Source organism: Giraffa tippelskirchi, chromosome 8, assembly GCF_054371585.1.
Source record: "Giraffa tippelskirchi isolate mGirTip1 chromosome 8, T2T-mGirTip1v1.2.pri, whole genome shotgun sequence".
NCBI lineage: Eukaryota > Metazoa > Chordata > Mammalia > Artiodactyla > Giraffidae > Giraffa > Giraffa tippelskirchi.
In genome coordinates, this window is record NC_137282.1 from 127,854,109 (window position 1) to 127,878,626 (window position 24,518).

The 24,518-nt window shown below is 40.6% G+C and overlaps 1 protein-coding gene and 1 pseudogene across 20 annotated transcripts in view; both read left to right on the top strand.

Annotated features, from left to right (window-relative positions):
* Positions 1 to 24,518, top strand: part of RNF8 (ring finger protein 8) — a 66,497-nt gene that overhangs the window by 37,774 nt on the left and 4,205 nt on the right. For 6 of the 19 annotated variants that reach the window (XM_081520538.1, XM_081520543.1, XM_081520558.1 and 3 more), the window contains one exon: positions 5,095 to 5,335. The exons of 1 other annotated variant lie outside the window; for it this stretch is intronic. In XM_081520538.1, the coding sequence (XP_081376664.1) occupies positions 5,095 to 5,189 (95 nt within the window). In that variant the 3' untranslated portion in view covers positions 5,190 to 5,335. Of the gene's footprint in view, positions 1 to 5,064; positions 5,336 to 12,588; positions 12,732 to 12,843; positions 12,908 to 14,008; positions 14,380 to 24,518 lie in introns of those variants that run through there. 12 more of the 19 variants (XR_014062201.1, XR_014062206.1, XR_014062208.1 and 9 more) reach the window with 5 other exon arrangements.
* On the top strand, positions 14,938 to 17,704 carry LOC145517619 (elongation factor 1-alpha 1 pseudogene; annotated as a pseudogene). Its single transcript, XR_014062209.1, has one exon. The product of XR_014062209.1 is annotated as an elongation factor 1-alpha 1 pseudogene (transcript).

Below are 24,518 nucleotides of genomic sequence, written 5' to 3' on the forward strand. Positions count from 1 at the left end.
GATGATATACTCAAGTGAATGTCTGCCTCAGAAGCCAAGCCCAAGATCATGACCACAGCAGATGGCTCTGTTAAGCCCCTGACTGGCGTGTCTCCTTTTCGTTTCAGAGATGAGTCACTGCTTCCTGGTTTTGGGATGGAGTGAATTCCCTTCTTTCAGCTGGAGTTCCAAAGTAATCTGTTTTGCCTAATGTCAGAAAACACAGGCAGTGATTGTCTGAGAACTTGATATGCTTTTTTTAAAAAAATTAAAAGCCATTTCTCTTTTGCTGCTTTACTGTTTTAAACAAAACTAGTTTGATGTTGGGGAAACAGAAGCTTAGGAAAACCTGTGGTATCCTTGGTTACCGGTGATGAGAAGGAAGGAAAACACAGGAAGCTGCAGAGTAGTTATTTAAAACAAGGAGCTCCAGTAGGAAACTGGTTGTGCATTATGTCATTCAGTGATTTGTTTCCAGATGGAAAAGTATTTTCCTCTCCCTTTTTACTGCCTGCCTGTAGAACCGTTCTTTGTAGTTCTTTATTTATATTACAGGCATTTCATAGCAATGGTAGGTTTTTCCGTTACTGAGTCTTCTGTATATTGGGATTCCGGTGTCCCTAGTCTTCACTTCCAACTCTCTCAACAGGACTACTGATTGAAATACTGGTGCTGTCAAGGAAGAAGTAAGTTAAACATAGAAAATAATACTTTAAAAATAGCCATTATAAACCAACACTACATTGTAAAGCAATTATCCTCCAAATAAATAAATAAAAATTTTTTTAAAAACCTTAAAAAAAAAATAGCCATTATAACCAAATCAAGAAACTCTGGAGAAATAGAAGGAAGATTACTACTATCTTGATGTAACAGTCTCCAGTTTATCTACCCTGTCCATGTGTTTTGTTAATACACTGCATGGGATATAAATATTTCTAGAATTATACAGATACTTTTTTTAGAAAGGAAAGGTGCTTTTATCAGAAAAGCTGACAATCTGGGGAGATGGTAGACTCATGCCCAGAGACCAACTCCAAAGATTCTGGTTAGCTGTGACAGCTTATTTGTATTTGTTTTTTTTTTAGTATTATTATTTTTTTATTGAAGTACAATTGATAACTGTGTTGTTACTTTCTGCTGTGAAGTCGCTCAGTTGTGTCCAACTCTTTTGACCCCATGGACTGTAGCCTACCAGGTTCCTCCGTCCATGGGATTTTCCAGGCAAGAATACTGGCGTGGGTTGCCATTTCCTTCAGTTATATATACTTTTTGTTTTTAATATTCTTTTCCATTTTATTTTATCATTGAATATAGTTCTCTGTGCTGTACAGTAGGACCTTGTTGTTTATCCACTCTATATATTATAGCTTACATCTGCTAATCCCAATCTCTCACTCAGCCCCTCCCCTAACCCCTTTCCCCTTGGCAACCATAAATCTGTGAGTTTATGGTTGAGTCTGTTTTGTAGATAGATTTGTTCATGTCATATTTTAGATTCCACCTATAAGTGATAGCATATGGTATTTGTCTTTCTTTTTCTGACCTGCTTCAGTTAGTATGATGCTCTGTTTGCGTCCATGTTGCTGCAAATGGCATTATTTCATTCTTTTTTTATGACTGAGAAGTATTCCGTTGTTTGTATGTATCACATCTTTTATCAATTCATCTGTCAGTGGATATTTAGTTTCCATATCTTGGCTATTGTGAGTAGTGCTGCTATAAATATAAGGGGTGCAAGTATCTTTTTGAATTAGAGTTTTGTCTGGATATATGCCCAGGAGTGGGATTGTTAGATCATACGGTAACTCTATTTTTAGTTTTCTGAGGGACCTCAACACATTTTTCTATAGTGGCTGTTCCAACTTACATTCCCACCAACAGTGTAGGAGGGTTCCTTTTTTTCCACATCCTCTCTTACATTTGTTATTTGTAGAGTTTTTAATGATGACCATTCTGACCAGTGTGAAGTGGTACCTCATTGTAGTTTTTCTTTTTTTTTTTTTTCCCATCATGGAAAATGTTACCTGTTCGTTCACACTCTTTTAATCCCTCAGCCCCCATAAAATAAACATTCTAAAGTGTAAGCAGTGGGAAATCATGTAAACTCTACAGAAATAGAAAATAAATTAGTTTCTTTCAAGACTTGGGGGAGGTCCTTCTCCTGAACGCTAGCTGCTGCTGCTGCTGCTAAGTCGCTGCAGTCATGTCCGACTCTGTGCGAACCCATAGATGGCAGCCCACCAGGGTCCACCATCCCTGGGATTCTCCAGGCAAGAACACTGGAGTGGGTTGCCATTTCCTTCTCCACTCATTGTAGTTTTGATTTGTATTTCTCCAATAGTTAGCAATGTTGACCATCTTGTCATGTACCTATTGGCCATTTGTATTTTTTCTTTGGAGAAACAACTAGGTCTTCTGTCCATTTTTTGATTGAGTTGTTTGGGGTTTTTTGTTGTTGTTGAATTGTATAAGCTGTTTGTATATTTTGAAAGTTAAGCCCTTACTGGTTGCATAATTTTTATTTCTGTTGCCTTGGGAGACTGACGTAAGAAAACATTGGTACAATTTATGTCGGAGAATGTTTTGCCTATGATCTCTTCTGGGTGTTTAATGGTGTTGTCTTATGTTTAAGTCTTTAAGCCATTTTGAGTTTACTTTTGTGTATAGTAAGAGGATGTGTTCTAACTTCATCAACTTACATGTGGGTCTCCAACTTTCCTGACACCACTTGCTGAAGAGACTTTTTCCCCTTGTATATTCTTGCCTCCTTTGTCGAAGATTAATTGACCGTAGATGTGTGTGTTTATTTCTGGAGTCTGTTCTGTTCCATTGAGCCTCACATGTCTGTTTTTTGTGCAGATAGCACACTGGTTTAATATACTGTAGTATTGTCTGAAGTTGAGAAGGTTATGCCTCCTGCTTGGTTCTTTTTCTTCAAGATCGCTTTGGCAATTCTGGGTCTTTTATGGCTTCATATGAATTTCAGGATTATTTTAGTTCTGTGAAAACTGTCATGGGTAATTTGATAAAGATTGCATTAAATTCATAGATTGATTTGGGTGCTGCTGCTGCTGCTAAGTCGCTTCAGTTGTGTCCGACTCTGTGCGACCCCATAGATGGCAGCCCACCAGGCTCTGCCATCCCTGGGATTCTCCAGGCAAGAACACTGGAGTGGGTTGCCATTTCCTTCTCCAATGCATGAAAGTGAAAAGTGAAAGTGAAGTCGCTCAGTCGTGTCCGACTCTTTAGCGACCCCATGGACTGCAGCCTACCAGGCTCCTCCATCCACGGGATTTTCCAGGCAAGAGTACTGGAGTGGGGTGCCATCACCTTCTCCGTTGATTTGGGTAGTATGGCCATTTTAACAATGTTAATTCTTCCAATCCAAGAGTATGGGATATCTTTCCATTTCTTTGAGTCATCTTCAGTTTCCTTTATTAATGTTTTATAGTTCTCAGTGTAGAAGTCTTTCACCTCCTTGGTCAGGTTTATTCCTAAGTATTTTATTTTTTGGAGTGTGATTTTTGAAAGATATTGTGTTTTTTTCTTACATCACCTTTGTGATATTTCATTGGTAGTGTAAAGAAATGCAGCCGATTTCTGTGTGTTAATCTTGTATCCTGCTACCTTGCTGAATTCTTTATAAGTCCTACTATTTTTCCGTGGAGTCATTAGGGTTTTCTATGTATAGAATCATGCCGGGCTTCCCTGGTGGTCCAGTGGTTAAGAATTCATGTCACAATGCCAGGTACACCGGTTCAATCCCTGGTCCGGGAAGATCTCTGGGTGCCTTGGAGCAACTAAGCCTGTGTGCCACGACTACTGAGCCTACGTCTTGAGCCCATGCTCTGCAACAAGAGAAGCCACCACAGCTGAAGAGTAACCTCTCTTTGCCACAACTAGAGAAAGCCCACACTCAGCAACAATGGCCCAGTGCAGCCAAAAATAGATCAGTAAATCAATGTGAAAAAAAAATCATGTCATCTGCATATAATCATCTGGTAATAGGGTCACATGTTTTGAAATCATCTGGTAATATGGTTACATGTTTTGAAATCAGAAGGTACAAAAGGACCTAAGGTGAAAAGCCCATCACCTTTGTCCCCCAGTGACACATCCCTGCACAGAGGTGATGAGTAGTGCTGGTTCCTTGTATATTCTTCCAGAGATGTTCTCTTCTATAAAGCAAAAACATACATGTAGGCCTTCTTTCCCTTCTTTTCCACAAATGGTAACAAACTATACAGTGCTTTGTACTCTGCCGTTTTCAATTACATTTTGATGATTGGTCCATGTCAGAACGTATGGAATCTTCTCTTTCTGTGTCACAGCTGCCTATTACTCTGTTATGTGTTTGCACCATAAATTTGTTTTCCCAGTTTTTCTCTTTTTAAATCTAAGTTGCTTTAAACTCTTTACTCTTTCTTCATACAACTCTCAAAGTCCTATTAAATATATCTCAGAATATATACTTTCAACTAAAACAAACAAAATAATGGCAACAAAAATGACATAGACCCCATAAAGTGGTATATGATGCAATCTTTAAAAAAAAAAAATTATGGATATAGCTTTTTCTAAATGTTAGTAATGGTCTAGTAAGTCTGGTTCCATGGTAATCTGACTATTTCCATCTGCAGTTCCAATAATCTACACTGAAATAAGAACAGAATCTATTAGGCTCCCAATTCACCAAACCCTACAGTACAAAACTTCAGTAAAACCAAGGCAAAATCAGTCTGCTCCCAACCAACCAAGAAAAAGATATCACTTGGTATGAATAGCCATTTACATTTTGACAAGATCCAGGCTTGAGAAAATCAATTTCATTTCTAGTAAGATTTGTGTCATTTCCACTGAAATCCTTATAATTTATGTTGCATGGTATATAATTGTGTTGGATGACTACGAGTGAGCTGTATAGTTAAAATGATAGTTAACTGGTTCCTGCATAGTCAAGTGGTTACCATTGCTGGAGAGTTCCATGGACAGAGGTACAGTCCAGGGGGGTCACAAAGAGTCGGACACGACTGAGTGACTAACACTTTGACTTTTTTTTTTTTCCATGTTGGGGACAAGTAGCTTCCCTCTTTTTACTCTGTTTTAAAACAGTGCTTCAGGGAACACCCTTATACATCACTGGAAGAAAGATCCTCAAAGGAGTCACATCTCAACTCAAGAGCCTAAAGGCTGTCTGCAGAGACTGATCTCACAGAATCATCCTTCTCTTCTCTTCCTTGGCTGTTGGACACAGTGACTTGCAACCTCTTCTTCCAAAACACATGTTTCAAGGGTGCACACAAGTTCAGAAAGTGAGTTCTTAAATAAAAAAGACTTTAAAAAAAAGAAAAAACTTGGGTTTGAATCCCAGTCCACTATTTGTAACTATGTGACCTTGGGCAAGTTACTCAACCTCTCTGAGCCTTGGTTTCTTCATATCTAAAACACCCTGATCTGTTATTGTGAGGTCTAAATATTCCAATTATTGCACTGCTCAGAAACAAACTTAAATGTTCCAAAAATTAACCCAAACTTTTGCCTTCTTTCTCTCAGCCACAATATGTTCTTTTCCTGAGGCGATATCTGATATGAAACACCATCTCCATTTTGCTTGCCTAGGAAGATACGTGGTAACTTTTCTGCCTTGCAGCACCAAACCACAGTATAGCTGAACCCCACCACTGTGCATTCTGTCTCTAATTAAAGGCGTGTTCTGTGCAACAGGGCTCTGAGAAACTGGGTAAAGAGGGTTTGTTTCAGATTCTGGCTTTATTAAGCAGATGAATGCAGCCAGCGAGCTCTGTGAAGCGCTTTGCAGTGAGTGGCAGGTGTCCTGTATCCATCTGATTATGTTAACCTAGAAAGGGCTCGCTCTACCTCTAGGCAGTCTTCATGCCAGCAATCAGACTCTGCCAGGGTGGGGGACTTTGCCCTTTGTGGGTTGGATAGCTGGATACCTGTCATCTGATTTTCTGATTGGAAACTGCTGTTTTTATAGAAGGCCCTAAATCCCCTCGTTATCTCCAGCCTTTCTCTCTCACTCCTTTCTGCTCTGTGAACGACCACCCAGGCAGTCACCACAGCTCCAAGAGCGCCTGGGATGGGCACCTCTTTCCAACTGCCTGTTTGGCTTTTTATAGCCTGACTCTGTGTAGAATCTCCTCACTTGCTATCTGAAGATAAATCAGGGGTGCCCTAGGTTTGTCTGTCTCAACAACTCATTCCCCTAGGCTTCTAAAAAAAAAAGTCTACAATTAATCTATTTGATATAGACATTAAAGGAAGGAATGTCTAACTTGCACGGTGGTCCTAACCTAAGAAGAATCTAAGATGGTTACAATCCTAGTATCACTGTCTCTTACCCAGAAAAGCAGTCTTGTTAACAGGTGCAGGGCCTGATCTGAGCAGAATGCGGCCGCTGGTAACCAGAGGCCAAGCGCTTGTTCTTCTGAACACCAGAAAGCTTCCCAGCTGGTCAACTCTTTTAACTGTTTCCATCAAGGAGGGGTGAAGCAGTAGGAGCTCCCCAGGAGAAGATGGGACCTTGTGTTGATGAAAAGTAATGAACTGTCTTGTTTATTTGATTCTTTCATTTTAGATGAGCCTATGAATCCTGCACAATAAATACCCAGATGCTGGAATTCCTTTGTCTGTAGCATCCCCAAACAGTATGCCCACTAGGGGTTGCTCGAGCTCATCAACTTAATCTCCAAGCAGTATTTTCGGCTTGTTGCTTTACCAGAGTCTAATCCGGATACCCACGTCAAGTCCAATTTCCAGACCCACTCTCCCTGCTGTCCATCTTTCCCAGGACCTGTGAATACTTGAATCTCGAGTGACTTCTCTGTCATCTAGTCGCTTATTGAATTCTGGATGTCTCCAATTCAATTCAGCAATAGTTGTTGGATGCCCATTTTTAACTAGGTCCTGCTCTAGGTATTTATGCCCCAAACAAAAGAAAAAAAGCCATTGTAAGCTACATTCTAGTAAAGGGTCAAAAGATCAAGAGCTTCCCACAAAGGTTTTATCAGATCTTCTGGGAGTGGTTTAGCAGTACTGCCAGCATAGTGGGTGTGCCTTCATCCACACATTTCCAGAGATGGCATTTTGGATAAGGGGGTCCTGTGGGGATGGAGAGAGGTTGAAGTGGTGGAGCTTGGATTCAAGCCTGGTTAGGGTGGAAAATGAAGACAGGAGGGAGGTGATAATTAGACTATAGATGAGTCCAGTGCCTGCAGGAGGTACCACAGGATCAAAGAACAGTATCTGAAAGAGAGAGCTGGGAGTTGGAGAACTGATGTGTGGATTTAGTATTTAAAGACTGGAACAGTTCTACAACCAAACAATGATGTTCTTATCTCAAAATAAAATGATGGGGCTTTGCTTCATGAGCACTCTCCTTCATGAAGGTAACCTCATTTGTTTTAATTATGTGTGTTAGTTGCTCAGTCATGTCTGACTTTTTGTGACCCCGTGGACTGTAGCCCACCAGGCTCCTCTGTCCTTGGAATTTCCCAGGCAAGAATACGGGAGTGGGTTGCCATCCCTTCTCCAGGGAATCTTCCCAACCCAGGGATCCTACCTGGATCTCCCACATTGCAGGCAGGTTCTTTACTATATGAGCCACCAGGGAATCCCCTTTAATTATATAGATCACATGTATTTTATTAATATAATTATTACTGTTTTATTTATACAATAAGTTTAAATAATAAAATTATAATTTATTATATATTTCTATGTTATATGTTGATACATTTTTCTTATGGATATACTCTTATAGATATATTCATTTGAAAATAGCATATTTTAAAATAATATATAAGAGCTTCATTTTTGAGGATATATTTTTACTTATCACCCACTTTCTTTTCCACCTTAATCTCCAGCTGCAACAGTCAAAACAAATTAAGCGTTATTTTAAGATGCTGTTACAAAAATCTTTGGTTCCTGTCCGCTTCTTGCATCTATCTCACCTACATTTGTCTTTTTTGACTATTCATCACCCAGACTACTTTCATATTAATAACTAATTCCCTTCCTTATGAAGCAAAGCCCACTTCCCCACAAAGAAGCTGAAAATACCATTACTTGCTTCCCCAGAATTCCTTGTGGCTAGAGCTACATGCATAACAAGGATGCCTTAATTTGGCACACTCAACCTCTGAACTGGGAATGGGATTCAAAGAGGCTGGGACCAGCAGAATCATATTCTGTCAGAGACGTGGCTAAGGAGTCATTTCCAGAAGCAGTCGTGACAGTGGTGCTTGCAGGATGGTCCCTGGTCAAGGGTATCTGCCATATGAGCTCTGGTGTGTGTGCCCAGGTGCTGGGGGCGGTAGTGACTATAGAACCACCAAACTGGTTATGTAGTACAATTTTGGGTGTTATTACTAGCCGTGTAGCTGCTAAACCTCTTTCTGATATATCCTTTTAATCCTTTCAATATATTCTTTTTCTAATTACTGTACCCAGAAGTTGTTTCTGATGCGTACACCTGAGTCAGAAAACTGACACAGCCTGGTCCACCCTTGCCTTAGTCCTGTGAGCTGGCCTGTATCCTTCCAAAACATTTTCTTTTGGTTTGAGTTGGCTACATCAGGTTCTATTACTTGTGTAGGTGGCAGATGTGGTGGGGAAGAGTCTGAGCTTTGAGTCTACCTTTTACTTGCTCTGTGACCTTTAGCCAGTTACCCAACCTCTGTGGGTCTCAGTTGTTCAGTCGCTTAGTCATGTCCAACTCTTTGCGACCTCATGGACTGCAGCATGCCAGTCCTCCCTGTCCATCACCAACTCCTGGAGCTTGCTCAAACTGATGCCCATTGAGTTGATGATGCTATCTAACCATCTCATCCTTTGCTGCCCCCTTCTCCTTTTGCCTTCGATCTTTCCCAGCATCAGGGTCTTTTCCAATGAGTCAGCTCTTCATCTCAGGTGGCCAAATTACTGGAGCTTCAGCTTCAGCATCTGTCCTTCCAATGAATATTCAGGGTTGATTTCCCTTAGGATTGACTGGTTTGATCTCCTTGTTGCCCAAGGGATTCTCAAGAGTCTTCTCCAACACCACAGTTCAAAAGCATCAATTCTTCGGCGCTCAGCCTTCTTTATGGTCCAACTCTCACATCCATGCATGACTACTGAAAAAACCATAGCTTTGACTAGATAGTCCTTTGTTGGCAAAGTGATGTCTCTGCTTTTTAATATACTGTCTAAGGTTGTCATAGCTTTTCTTCCAAGGAGCAAGCATCTTTTAATTTCATGGCTGCAGGTACCATCTGCAGGGATTTTGGAGCCCAAGAAAATAAAGTCTGTCACTGTTTCCATTGTTTCCCTATCTATTTGCCATGAAGTGATGGGACCAGATGCCATGATCTTAGTTTTTTGAATGTTGAATTTTAAGCCAGCTTTTTCACTCTCCTATTTCACCTTCATCAAGAGGCTCTTTAGTTCCTCTTCGCTTTCTGCCACAAGGGTGGTTTCATCTGCATATCTAAGGTTACTGATATTTCTCCCAGCAATCTTGATTCCAGCTTGTGCTTCATCCAGCCCAGCATTTCGCATGATGTACTCTGCATATAAGTTAAATAAGCATGGTGACAATATACAGCTTTGACGTACTCCTTTCTCAATTTGGAACCAGTCCGTTGTTCCCTGTCTGATTGTAACTGTTGCTTCTTGACCTGCATACAGGTTTCTCAAGAGGCAGGTAAGGTGGTCTGGTATTCCCATCTCTTTAAGAATTTTCCACAGTGTGTTGTGATCCACACAGTTAAAAGCTTTGGCATAGTCAATGAAGCGGAAGTCTCAGTTACTAGCTCTAAAAGATAAGAGGGCACTTCCTTCTGACCTGCTCTGGTTGTAGGATTTGGGTGACCCCTCCCTCAAAGGTCTGTGCTGAGTATGAGGGACAGGTTGAACTGCTGGTTGTTGATACCACCCTCCCCCCTGCCCGTGGAAGGCTCTCTCTGTCTTTTCTTTTAAATTTTATCTTGGCTGTGCTGGGTCTCTGTTGTGGAGCACAGGCCTTTCTCTAGTTGCAGCACGCAGTCTCTAGAGTGATCAGGCTTAGGAGTTGTGGGTCACAGGCCTAGTTGCCCCCTGGCATGTGGGATCTTAATTCCCTGACCAGGGATCGACCCCCATGTCCCCAGCATTGAAAGGTGGATTCTTAACCACTGGACCACCAGGGAGGTCCCTGGAAGCTTCTATTTTAAGTTCATAACGTTCTAAAGCAAATAGATTTATCACCTCTTCCATTCGTTGTCTTCCCTTCAGAAACACTGGGTGAGACTGGGACAGTGGACATTCTGGAAGTTAAAGGAGATGAGAGACTAAAGGGAATGGAAGGAACTCCCTAAAAGCTCAGGGAGGAGAGACAGATGTGTCCTTAACATTATCGTCTTGCAGATGGCTTCTTACAAGGAGCTTCCTCAGCCAACATACTTCACGTCTTAAATGCCAGGTCCAGTGCACCAGTGCTCAGCCCTTCCTCTTCTCTTCTCAAAATCCTTCTATAAGCTTTCTAAATAAGTGCCTAGTCTTTGCTCTTTTCTGTTCTAATCCATGCCCCATACCTTATCCCAAGGTGTCTTTCTAAAGTATACATGAGGTCATGTCTTGGCCCCATATGTCTCCTTGAGTCATGGGCAAATGAATTAAAATTTTCAAGCCTCAGTTTCCTCATCTATAAAATGAGGATGATAATACCTATGTCATGGGGGTTGTTGTGAAGACTAAATGAAATGCTAAGTATGTAGCCTGGAGCGTAGTGCCTGGAACACAGCAAGAGTTCCTGTGTTAGCTGTTGCTATTACTACCACTATTGCCTGGGATACACAGCCGTCTGGTCCAGTGGTCATGAGCGCTTGCCAGGGAGTCAGACACAGCTGGCTCTGTCTTTACTATTCATATGAGCTTGGGCAAGTCAGGTTACCGCTCCTCATTTCCTTTCCATGAAATGAGGATAATAAAAATCCTTCTGCTCAGGGTTTCTGTGAGGGTGAAATGAGATAGTATATGCATTTCAGAATTAGGTTAGGCTAATAGAGGGCCCTAAACAAGCCATTTTACCCCTACCCCCATAAAAGCTGAAGGGAGGCTCAGTTGTTATTAAGGACTCAAGTTCTTCCTATCTCTGTCCTTCACCATCCTTGGGGGTTGCCCAGTAGCCCATGACAGCAAAAGTTTTAAAAGACTTCCTGGAATTTCCACCCAACAACTTCTAATTACACATCATTGGCCAGCATGTAGTATAAAGTCACATCTAGCTGCAAGGGAAACTAGAATTAAAGTTTTTCAGCTGGACAAATTGCCACTCAGAATGAAATAGGGTTCATGAAGTCATTCTGTCAACAAGTATATGAATGAGCTTGGAGGTAGATCTTCCAGCCCCGCCAAGCTTTCAGATGGCCAATAGCTTGACTTCAACCTCAGGAGAAACCAGTATTACTGAGCTAAGCTGCCCCTAGACTTCTCACCCTCAGAAATGGTGTGAGATTGTGTTGTTTTAAGCTACTAAACATTGGGGCAATTTGTTATGCAGCAATCCATAACTAATACAGTAGCCAACAAGCCTCAGAATATTAGATAATCTTTGTCACCAATAGAAACCATAGCTGTTTTAATATATTTAAGTTGCTGTAGACATTTAAAAATATTATTTCTACTCATCCTTCCTTCAGAATTACAGTGTTATTAGATTTACTATTAGATAATACACAATTTCCTTTAGGATTCATTCAATCCTAAAGTAAATCAACCTTGAATATTTATAGAAGGACTGATGCTGAAGCTTTAGCTCCAATACTTTGGCCACCTGATGCGAACAGCTGACTCATTGGAAGAATACCCTAATGCTGGGAAAGACTGAAGGCGGGAGGAAAAGGGGGCAACAGAGGATGAGATAGTTGGATGGCATCACCAACTCAACGGACATGAGTTTGAGCAAATGCCAGGAGATAGTAAAGGACATGGAACTCTGGCATGTTGCAGTTTATGGGGTCAGAAAGAGTTGGACACAACTTAGCGACTGAACAATGACAATAATACATGATTACGGTCATGCATTTTTGTGTTATGTAGTTGGCCAGCTACTGGGCAACTCTAGACCTAGGGATCAATGGGTTTCTCACACTGATAACTCTGATATCTTTCTTGCTTCTGAGGAATTTCTATCAAAAATTGTTTGTTGATCAAACAGAGGAGGTAAGTTGTTTCCATTGTTGGTTCAGGTTTTGCAAACCAGACGGTTCAAATGGGAATTCTTAACACTCCATAAGGCAGCTTGACCTTTGGTAATGTGAGCAAGTGTGCAGTCTAGAAGTGTGGCCTAGGTGTCTTCAAACATGTCTAATGGTTGAAGTAACTTTTACAGGATATTATTTAAGATAATTTAGTATTGTTAGCACGATATAGGCCATGTATAGAGTTACACATTCTGCAAGTAGCAGAGGTTCTTTTGTTTTGCACTGTAAACTCTCTTTGTACATTGTCTTGTGTTTTGAAGTAAAGGTATAAACGAACACATAATATTTGTACAGGCTGTATTTGCATATTAATTTTCCTTAGAAAATACTGAGAGGTCTTTTGTCTATTTGTCTGGCCTAGCTGTGTGGCTTGTGGGATCTTAGTTCTCTGACCATGGATTGAACCAGCGCCCCCTGTAATGGAAGCTCAGAGTCCTAACCAGGGGACCACCAAGGAATTCCCCTGGGCATTTAAAATAAGAAAATTGGAGGCAAGATGTTCAGGTATGGCCAAGTGAAGAGATTGGCATCTCATTTACCCCAAAAGAAACTGGGACAAAAGCAATAGTCGACATATAGAAAAAAAGTGACAAAAACACCCATTTCATTTCCCCAGAAACCAAACAAAATCATACAACAATCTGAGAAGCATTTATGCTTGAAAAACTGCTGAATTTCAGGTAAGAATAGTGGGAATCTGTGACTTTCTGGCCTGAGGCTGCTCCATCACACTCTCCCTCAGTTATTTGATACAGAGGTTCTAAATTTTAAGACAGTCAGGACCAGCACCTTCTCTGCTCTGGTCAGTGGGAACAGAGGATAGTGATCAAAAACACCCAACAGTGTTGTTGATGAAGGGACAGTCTCAGAGGCAGCAGTGAGCCAGTAGCTCTACCATCCTAAGGCTGTAGTCTTGGTTGGGGCAAGCTTCCAGGGTGAAGCTGCATGCGTGCACAGAGAGAAGAGAGGGCCCAATCAGCTACATGCTTCTGGCCAGCCCTGAGGTTTAGTGTACGTGCAGAGAAAATACAAAAGGGCATAACAATAAGCTGGATAAGAGTGAAAATGGTGGCCTAAACTATGAATACACTCCCCCCCCATACACAGATCTGTCAGTAGAGGACAGAAGGTTTAGTGGCTTGAGGTAGTTGGACACAAGCTCTGTTTGATCAGTGGCTAGTCACTCAGTTATGAAGTACATGAGGCAAGTGCTTCAGGAAGACAGAAATAAAAATAACAAAAAATGACAGAAGTTGTAGCTGTATTCCGCGGGAGAGACAGATTTCATGGATTTAGCCCAGACAAGTTACTAATCAGAGAAACAATAAACAGATAAACAAATAGAAATAACAGTAACCTGCAGGGGGAATTAGAATGCAGACTTGCTACAAGATTTTATCTAAAATGTCCAATTTACAACAAGAACAACAACAACAAATTATAAGACACACAAAGAAATGGAAATGCATGACCCATACTTGGAAAAAAACAGTTAATATAAATTGACTCTGAGTGACTATTGATACTGCATTTAGCAGACAAAGACTTCAAAGAGGCTGTTATAAGTATGTTCAAAGAACTAGAGGAAATTATGTTTAAAGAATTCAAAGAAATTATGATCACAATGAATCAATAATAGAGATTCTCAATAAGGAGACAGAAATAATAAGAACCCAAGGATATTCTGGAGTTGAAGAATACAGTAACAACCCAAAATAATCTATATAACCAATGCAATCCCTATCCAAATGCCAATAACATTCATTTTTGTTTTTTTGCAGAAGCAGGAAAATCCATGCTAAAATTCATATGGAATCTCTGGCAATCAAAACAGTGTGGTACTGGCATAAAGACAGACATATCAACCAATGGAGTAGAATAGAGCAGTGGTGCCTAACATTTTTGACACCAGGGATGAGTTTCATAGAAAACATTTTTCCGTGGAATGAGGAGGGATATGGCCAGGCAGTAATGTGAACTATGGGGAATGGCAGATGAAGCTTTGTTCACTTGCCTGCCACTCAGTTCCTGCTGTGTGGTCCTGTTCCTAACAGACTACGAATCAGTACCGGTCTGTGGCCCGGGGACTGGGGACCCCTGCAATAGAGAGCCCAGAAATAAACCCATATGGTCAAGTGACTTTAAAAAAAAATTTTTTTAATTGTTGGCTGCATTGCAAAGCATGTGGGATCTTAGTTTCCTGACCAGGGATTGAACCCCTGTCCCCTAAAGTGGAAGCATGGAGCCTTAACCATTGGATCACCAGGGAAGTCTCCATGGTCAAATGATTGTAAATGATTTTTGACAAAGATGCAAGGACCTCAACGGGAAAAGGACAGTCTTTTCAACAAGTGGTGTTGGAAGGCTTCCCTGGTGGTCCAGTGATTAAGAATCTACCTTGCAATGGAAGGGGCAGCAGTTTGATCCCGAAGATCCCACATGCCATGGGGCAACTAAGCCTGTGTGTCATAACTACTGAGCCTGTGCTCTTGAGCCCATGAGCCACAAATACTGACTCTACGTGCTACAACTACTGAAGCCCATGCAGCTAGAGTCCATGCTCCGCTGAGAGAAGCCACCTCAGTGAGAAGCCCACACATGTACCTAGAGAGTAGCCCCCGCTTGCCACAACTAGAGAAAGCCCATGTGCAGCAACAAAGACTCACCACAGCCAAAAAAATAAAAATAAATAAATAAATCTTAAAAAAAAAAAAAGTGGTGTTGGCAAAACTGAATATCCATATGCAAGAAAGGGAGGTTGGACCTTTACATCACCTACATAAATGGACTCAAAATGGATTCAAGACCTAAATGTAAGAGTGAAACTATAAAATTCTTAAAATATTAAAATATAGGAGAGAATCTTCATGCCATTATACCTGGCAATAATTATTTGGATATGATGTCAAAAATATAGACAACAAAAGAGAAAATAGATAAATCGGACTTCATCAAAATTAAAAACTTCAGCTTTTTCGCAACGGGTTTGCTGCCAGGACACAGGTGTTGTGAAAACCACCGTTAAACCTAAGCAAAAACAGGAAAGGAAAAGACCTGTTTCAGCATCGTTGTCGCTGGGCACGCAGATGCAGGGAAGTCTACCACGACCGGCCATCTGATCCACAATGTCGCGGGATCGACAAGAGGACAGTTGAAAAGTTCAAGAAGGAGGCTGCTGAGATGGGAAAGGGCTCCTTCAAATATGCCTGGGTCTTGGACAATCTGAAAGCTGAAAGTGAGCGTGGTATCACCATTGATATTTCCCTGTGGAAATTTGAGACCAGCAAGTACTATGTTACCATCACTGATGCCCCAGGACACAGAGACTTCATCAAAAACATGTTTATAGGGACAGCCCAGGCTGACTGTGCGGTCCTGATTGTTGCTGCTGGTGTTGGTGAATTTGAAGCCGGTATCCCCAAGAACGGGCAGACCCGTGAGCATGCCCTTCTGGCTTACACTCTGGGTGTGAAACAACTAATTGTTGGAGTTAACAAAATGGATTCCACTGAGCCACCCTCCAGCCAGAAGAGATGCGAGGAAATTGTTAAAGGAAGTCAGCACCTACATTAAGAAAATTGGCTACAACCCCGACACAGTAGCATTTGTGCCATTTCTGGCTGGAATGGTGACAGCATGCTGGAGCCAAGTGCTAACATGCCATGGCTCAAGGGATGGAAAGTCACCTGAAAGGATGGCAGTGCCAGTGGAACCACCCTGCTTGAAGCTCTGGATTGCATCCTGCCACCAACTCGCCCAACTGACAGACCCTTGCGTTTGCCCCTCCAGGATGTCTATAAAATCAGTGGTATTGGCACTGTCCCTGTGGGTCATGTGGACACTGGTGTTCTCAAACCTGGCATGATGGTCACCTTTGCTCCAGTCAATGTGGCAACTGAAGTGAAGTCTGTAGAAATGCACCATGAAGCATTGAGTGAAGCCCTTCCCGGGGACGATGTAGGCTTCAATGTCAAGAACGTGTCTGTCAAAGATGTTCATCGTGGCAATGTGGCTGGTGACAGCAAAAATGACCCACCAGTGGAAGCAGCTGGCTTCACAGCTCGGGTGATTATTTTGAACCATCCAGGCCAAAACAGTGCTGGATATGCACCTGTGCTGGATTGTCACACAGCTCACATTGCTTGCAAGTTTGCTGAGGTGAACGAGAAGATTGATCGTTGTTCTGGGAAAAAGCTGGAAGATGGCCTTAAATTCTTGAAATCTGGTGATGCTGCCATCGTTGATATGGTTCCTGGCAAGCCCACGTGTGTTGAGAGCTTCTCTGACTCTCCTCCCCTGGGCCATTTTTCTATGAGTGATATGAGACAGACAGTCACGGTAGGTGTCATCAAAGCAGTGGGCAAGAAGGCAGCTGGAGCTGGCAAGGTCACCAAGTCTGCCCAGAAAGCTCAGAAGGCTAAATAAATACCATCCCCAATATCTGCCACCCCAGTCTTAATCAGTGGTGGAAGGACGGTCTCAGAACTGTTTGTCTCAATTGGCCATTTAAGTTTAATAGTAAAAGACTGGTTAATGATAACAATGCATTGTAAAACCTTCAGAAGGAAAGGGGAATGTTTTGTGGACTATATGTTTTGTGTGTGGCAGTTTAAGTTATTAGTTTTTAAAAATTAGTACTTTTTAATGAAAACAACTTGACCAAAAATCTGTTAGAAAATTTGAGACCCATTTAAAAATGTTTAATGAGAAACCTGTGTCGTCTTTGGGTCAACATTGTAACTCCCTATAGTACTACTTTGGTAAGAGTTGCTCATAACCTATTTCTGGTGAAACAATTTTTGATTTGTAGGTTTGTATTTCTAGGGTGGAGCTTCAGGTTTGTTAATCTTATTTTGAGAACTCACCTGCTTTAATAACATCTTAAGCATTGGTGCAACACTTTCTAAGTTAGGACAGATGAGGAAAGAATAACTATGTTTTATATGTAAGCTAGTTTGTAAGGTCAGATTCTATAGTATAAAAGCTCCCATTGCATATAAAACTTTTTTTTTTAATATAATTTTATTTACTTATTTTCATTTTTGGCTCTGCCGGGTCTTTGTTGCTGCAAGGGCTACCCGTTGCTGTGGCTGGTCTTGTTGCAGAGCTCAGGTTCTAGGGTGGGAGGGCTTCAGTAGCTGCGGCATGTGGGCTCAATGGTTGTGGCTTAGCTGCCCGTGGCATGTGGGATCCTCCTGGACCAGGGATGGAACCCGTGTCCCCTGCATTGCAAGGCAGGATTCCCAACCACTGGACCACCAGGGAAGCCCTGCATATAAAACTTTGTATGGTTACATAAATAATGAGTAAATCTATGTCATTTAGTTTCCCAGCTATGAGGATGTGCATTCACATTTATAATATTAAGTAGTTAATCTAAAATGTGAGGCTTAAACAGTATTGAGTACTGTCCTTCTAGAGTTAATTGTATACAGATTCTGAGAAAAATAAAAGATGCTGGAGGCTAAAAAAAAAAATTCAAAAACTTTAATTCATCAAAGGATACCATCAACAGAGTGAAAAGGTGACTTGTGGAATGAGAGAAAATATTTGCAAATCATATATCTGATAAAGAATTAATATCTGGAATATATAAAGAACTCCTATAATTCAGTAAAACCCCCAAAGACCCAATTGAAAAAGGCATTTCTCCAAAGAAGATATGTAAATGACTCATAAACACGTGAAAAGATGTTCAACATCACTAATCATTGTGAGTTGCTTAGTCATGTTTGACTCTTTGTTAGACCGTGCACTGTAGCCCACCAGGCTCCTCTGTCCATGGAATTCTCAAGGCAAGAATGCTGGAGTGGGTAGCCATTCCCTTCTCCAAGGGATCTTCCTGACCAAGAGATCAAACCTGGAACTCCTGCAGATTCTTTTACTGTTTGAACCACCAGGGAAGCCCCCAGTCATTAGGAAAATGCAAATAAAAACCATAATAAGATTGCAGTGTCACTTCATTATCACCTCCATTAAGATAGATATTATGGAAAAAAAAACACACTAAAAATCCCCAGAAAATAACAAGTGTTAGTGGAGATATGGAGAAATTGGAGAAATTTGTGCATTGCTAGTGGGGATGTAAAATGGTGCAGCTGCTATGGAAAATAGTATGGCATTTTCTAAAAATATCAAGCATAGAATTAGCATATGATCCAGTAATTCCATTTCTGGGTATATACCCAAGAGAACTGAAAGCAGGGACATGAGCAGATACTTGTATATCCATTTTCAAAGAAGTCTATTCATGATAACCAAAAGGTAGAAGCAATGTAAGCACCCATTCATGGATTAATGAATAATCAAGATGTGATATATATGTGTATATATATATGTATGATGGAATATTATTCAACCTTAAAAAGGAAGGAAATTCTGACACATGCTCCAACATAGATGAACTTTGAAGACATTATGCTAAGCAAAGAGAGTCACAAAAGGAGAAATATTGTATGATTCCACTTGTATGCAATACTTAGAATAGACAAATTCATACAGATAGAAAGAAGTATGGTGGTTTCCAAGGACTAAGGGGAGAGGAGGAATAAGGAGTTATTGTTTAATGGTAACAATTTTGGGAAGATGAAAATGTTCTAGAGGTGAATAGTAGTGAAGGTTGCACAACAATATGAATGTACTTAATGCCACTGAATTATATACCTTTAGAAATGGTAAATTATATGTAATGTATGAGTTACCACAACAAGTATAACAACTAAATGAAAACTTCATTAGAGGGGCTTAGCAGCAGATTCTAGATGGCAGGAAAAAGAATCATTGAACACAAATATAAATTCATAGAAATTACCCAATCTGAAGATTTTTTTTTAACTGAAAACAATAATCGGTGGTCAAAGACCTGTGGGACAACATTCTACAGACATTAGACATACAGCATATGTCTAATGGTTGTATCCAAATGGGAATTGAGAGAATAAAGGGCAGAACTTTTTTTAAAATAATGGTCATAAACTTCCCAAATCTTATGAAAACACGAGTCTATATATCCATGAATTCAACAAACCTTAAGTAAGATTAATACAAAGAGATCCACTCCTAGACACATATTAGTCTAGTGTTCAAAGACAAAGAGAAAATCTGAAAGTAGCAAGAGAAAAATAACTCCACATATAGAGAGCGTTAATTAATACAATTGTTGGCTGAATCTCATCCAAAACATCAGAGAAGACAGTAGATTGACATACTCAGTATGCTGAATGAAGAATTCTATATCCAGCAAAACTGTCCTTCAAAAATTAAACCAAAATAAAGACAATACTCGGTAAAAACAGGAAGCATTGCTATGCTCCCTTATAAGATAGACTAAAGGAAATAATTTAGATTGAAAGGAAATGACACCAGAAAATGACCCAAATCCATAGCTAAAAATGAGGAGCACCGGAAATTGAATATACATGGGTTAATATGAAAGACTGTATTTTTCCTTCTTTTCTTAACTATTCTAAAATCCACAAGATTATAACACTGTATTACTATGTGATATATATGATAAAAACTTTGTGAGAAAACTGTGAATGATATGAAAAACAAGAACCAGTATTTCTAGGAAGGGACAGAAAACCATTCAACACAGTGTGCAACAATTATAGTTTCACAACTACTAAAGCCCTCATGCCCTAGAGCCTGTGCTCCTCAACAAGAATTGTTGTTGTTGTTCACTCAGTCATGTCCGACTTTTGCTACCCCATGGGCTGCAGCACACCAGGTTTCCCTGTCCTTCACCATCTTCTGGAGTTGAAACCACCATAATGAGAAGCCAGCACACTGCAACTAGAGAAAGCCTGTACACAGCAATGAAGACCAAGCCAAAAATAAATAAATATTTAATAAAAAAAAAAAAATAGGGGCAGCCAAGAAACCACCCTAGTCAAGATACAAGGACCAGAGAAGCTTATCAAGATTAGGAAATGACTACCTGAGATTTTTGTTGTTCAGTTGCTCAGTCTTGTCCTACTCTGCGACCCCATGGACTGCAGCACACCAGGCTTCCCTGTTCTTCACCATCTCCTGGAACTTGTTCAAACTCATGTCCATTGAGTTGGTGATGCCACCCAACCATCTCATCCTCTGTCATCCCCTTCGCCTCCTGCCTTCAATCTTTCCCAGTATCAGGATCTTTTCCAATGAGTTGGCTCTTCACATCAGGTGGCCAAAGTATTGGAGCTTCAGCTTCAGCAGCAGTCCTTCCAAAGAATATTCAGGGTTGATTTCCTTTAGGATTGACAGGTTTGATCTCCTTGCAGTCCAAGGGACTCTCTTAAAGGGACCAGAGAAGCTTATCAAGATTAGGAAATGGCCACCTGAGATTAATCGACTGTAAACCCTGCTCACACCGTAATCTTGTCAGAGACCCCACCTTTGAACCGCTGTTATAAAACCCTTCATCATATCCTCTGGGGTTGAGACATAGCAGAAGCCTCCCTTGCCAGGCAAAGCAATAAAGTTATCCTTTTCTACTTCATCTAAAACTCTGTCTCCGGGATTTGATTCAGGACCAGTGATAGTGAGACCAAGCTTTCAGGAACAAAACCCTCTGACAGTGCTAGTAGGTCTGGTTCAGTCTCCTGTGGGGTCGCTGCTCCTTTCCCCTGGGTCCTGGTGTGCACAAGAGTTTGCGTGTGCCCTCCAAGTGTGGAGTCTCTGTTTCCCCCAGTCCTGTGGAAGTCTTGTGATCAAATCCCACTGACCTTCAAAGTCACACTCTCTGGGGATTCCTTCTCCTCCTCCCACCTCACTGTGGCTCCTCCTTTGTTTCTGGATGTGCGGTATCTCTTTTGGTGGGCCCCAGTGTCTTCCTGTTGATGGTTGTTCAGCAGTTAGTTGTGATTTCAGTGCTCTCATGAGAAGAGGTGGGTACGTGTCCTTCTACTCTGCCATCTTGAACCAATCTCTCAATTTTTGAGCTACTACTGCTATAAGCTGCGTCTGAGGATTAAAAGTCATTAAAGGTGATGAAACCAGATAAAGTGTAAAACTTGCCATCTTCTACAACTTACTATACATATTTCTTGAATATCATTTTACTTAACATACAAATTACTTATTTATCTATAGGTTCATAAAAGCGATTTATTTAAAAACCATACAAAAATTCTTTCAAAAATGTCACTTGGAGCATTAAAATAAATAACAATAGTAACATATAATGATCTAATGCTATTATAACCACATATATATATACATGCATGCATTAGGGAGAAGAAAAACTTCTTACAATAGAATGCTGACCAATAAAGTCAGAAAGAATGATGGAGTTAGAAGGCTACCATTTAGTAGATTACACAGTGAAAATTGATTTGGGCAAGAGTCATCCTCAAAAGCTAAAACTAGTTGGTAAAGGTTTGATGAGGAACAGAACATGCAGATAGTTTGAAAATACTTGTTAATGGAAAATGAAGAAATAGGAATGTCATGGTAGAGAAACTTAGACACCCCCTTAAACAGCTGAACAGGTGATCAACATTACTGTCACTAGTAATAGTACAGATAGACATCATGCTCCTCCCCCTCCATGAGAGGGACACAATATCATTTCTATACTATCCTTGCCAAGAGTACATGATTCCAATTTAATCATGAGGAAACATTAGTTTCCAATTTGGGGGCATTTCATGAAACAGCTTTTTAAAAATGTCAAGGTTATAAATTAGAAACTTTTAGAAACGGTTCCAGATTAAAGAGAACTAAAGAGACATTATATAATTTGATGTATGATACTGGGTAGGTCCCTGGACCAGAAAAAAAAATTCCAGCTTATTGAGATATCACTGACAAATTAAATTTCAGCTATTTAAAGTGTGCAATGTGATGATTTATGTGAACATTGTGAATGAGTCGCCCTCCCCATGAAGTTAACACATCTATCCCCTCATATATTTACCCTCTTTTTTTTGGTGAGAAAATTTAAGTTTTACTCTTTTGGCAGATTTCAATTATACAATATAATATTATCAACTATAGTCACCATGTTATACATTAGATCCCCAGACCTTATTCATCTTAAAAATGGCAGCTTGTGTACACTTTCGCCAACCTCTCCTTATATCCCCCACCCCCACACCTCCCAGCCCCTGGCAATCACTTTTCCACTCTATGTTTCCATGAGACTGACTGCCCCCCAACCCCCAGATTCCTGATATAAGTAATACCATATAGTGTTTCTCTTTCTCTATCTGGCTTATTTCACTTAGCATGATGCCCTCTAGTTATACCTATGCTGCTGCAAATGACAAGACTTCTTTATCCCATTATGTAAGTAAATACCACATTTTCTATCTTTTTAAAAAAATTTTTTATTTTGATTTGGAGTATAGCTGATTAACAATGCTGTGATAGTTTCAAGTAAACAGCAAAGGGACTCAACCATACATATACATGTATCCATTCTTCCCCAAACTCCCCTCCCATCCAGGCTGCTACATAACTTTGAACAAATTTTCATGTTCTATACAGTAGGTCTTTGTTGGTTATCCATTTTAAATATAACAGTGTATACATGTCCATCCCGAACTCCCTAATGATCCCTTCCCCCTAGTAATGATAAGTTTGTTCTCTAATATACCACATTTTCTTTATTCATTTATCCAAAAAAATTATTTGCTACAAAGTACATTATAGGACAATTGGTGAAATATAAATAAGATCTGGAGATTAAAATATATCAGTGTTAACTTCCTGATTTTGATAATTAGACTATGGTTAAGAAAGAGACTATCCTAATTCTTGTGACATAAACACTTAAGTATTTAGGGATCAAGAGGTATCATGGCTACAGTTTACTTCAAATGGTTCATAAAAACAATGTGTTTATATTGTTTTTCAATTGTTCAGTCGCTAAGTCCCATCCGACCACGCGACCCCATGGACTGCTGCATGCCAGCATGCCAGGCTTCCCTGTCCCTCACTATCTCCCAGAGTTTACCCAAGTTCATGTCCATTGAATCACTGATGCCATCCAACCGTCTCATCCTCTGTAACCCTCTTCTCCTTTTGCCTTCAGTCTTTCTCAGCATCAGGGTCTTTTCCAGTCAGTCGGCTCTTTGCATCAGCGGCCAACGTATTGGAACTTGAGTTTCAGTATCAGTCCTTCCAATGAATAGTCAGGGTTGATTTCCTTTAGGATTGACTGGTTTGATTTCTTTGCAGTCCAAGGGACTGTCACATCTTCTCTAGCACCACAGCTTGAAAGCATCAGTTCTGCGCTCAACCTTCCTTAGGGTCGAGCTCTCACATCTGTACATGACTACTGGAAAAACCATAGCTTTGACTATAGGGACTTTTCCGCAAAGTGGTGTCTCTGCTTTTTAATACGATGTTTAGGTTTAGCATACCTTTCCTTTCAAGGAGCAAGCGTCTTTTAATTTCATGGCTGCAGGCACCATCAGTTCAGTTCAGTTGCTCAGTCATGTCCCGCTCTTTGCGATCCCATGAACCACAGCAGGCCAAGCCTCCCTGTCCATCACCAACTCCCGGAGTTTACCCAAACTCATGTCCATTGAGTCGGTGATGCCATCCAACCATCTAATCCTTTGTCGTCCCCCTCTCCTCCTGCCTTCAATCTTTCCCAACATTAGGGTCTTTTCAAATGAGTCAGCTCTTCACATCAGGTGGCCAAAATACTGGAGTTTCAGCTTCAACATCAGTCCTTCCAATGAACACCTAAGACTGATCTCCTTTAGGATGGACTGGTTGTATCTCCTTGCAGTCCAAGGGACTCTCAAGAGTCTTCTCCAACACCACAGTTGAAAAGCATCAATTCTTCGGTGCTCAGCTTTCTTCACAGTCAAACTCTCACATCCATACTTGACTACTGGAAAAAACATAGCCTTGACTAGACTGACCTTTGTTGACAAAGTAATGTCTCTGCTTTTTAATATGCTGTCTAGGTTGGTCATAACTTTTCTTCCAAGGAGCAAGCATCTTTTAATTTCATGGCTGCAGTCACCATCTACAGTGACTTTGGGGCCCAAAAAATAAAGTCTGACACTGTTTCCACTGTTTCCCCATCTATTTGCCATGAAGTGATGGGACTGGATGTCATGATCTTAGTTTTCTGAATGTTGAGCTTTAAGCCAACTTTTTCACTCTCCTCTTTCACTTTCATCAAGAGGCTCTTTAGTTCTTCTTCACTTTCTGCCATAAGGGTGGTGTCCTCTGCATATCTGAGGTTATTGATATTTCTCCCAGCAATCTTGATTCCAGCTTGTGCTTCTTCAAGCCCAGCGTTTCTCATGATGTACTCTGCATAGAAGTTAAATAAGCAGGGTG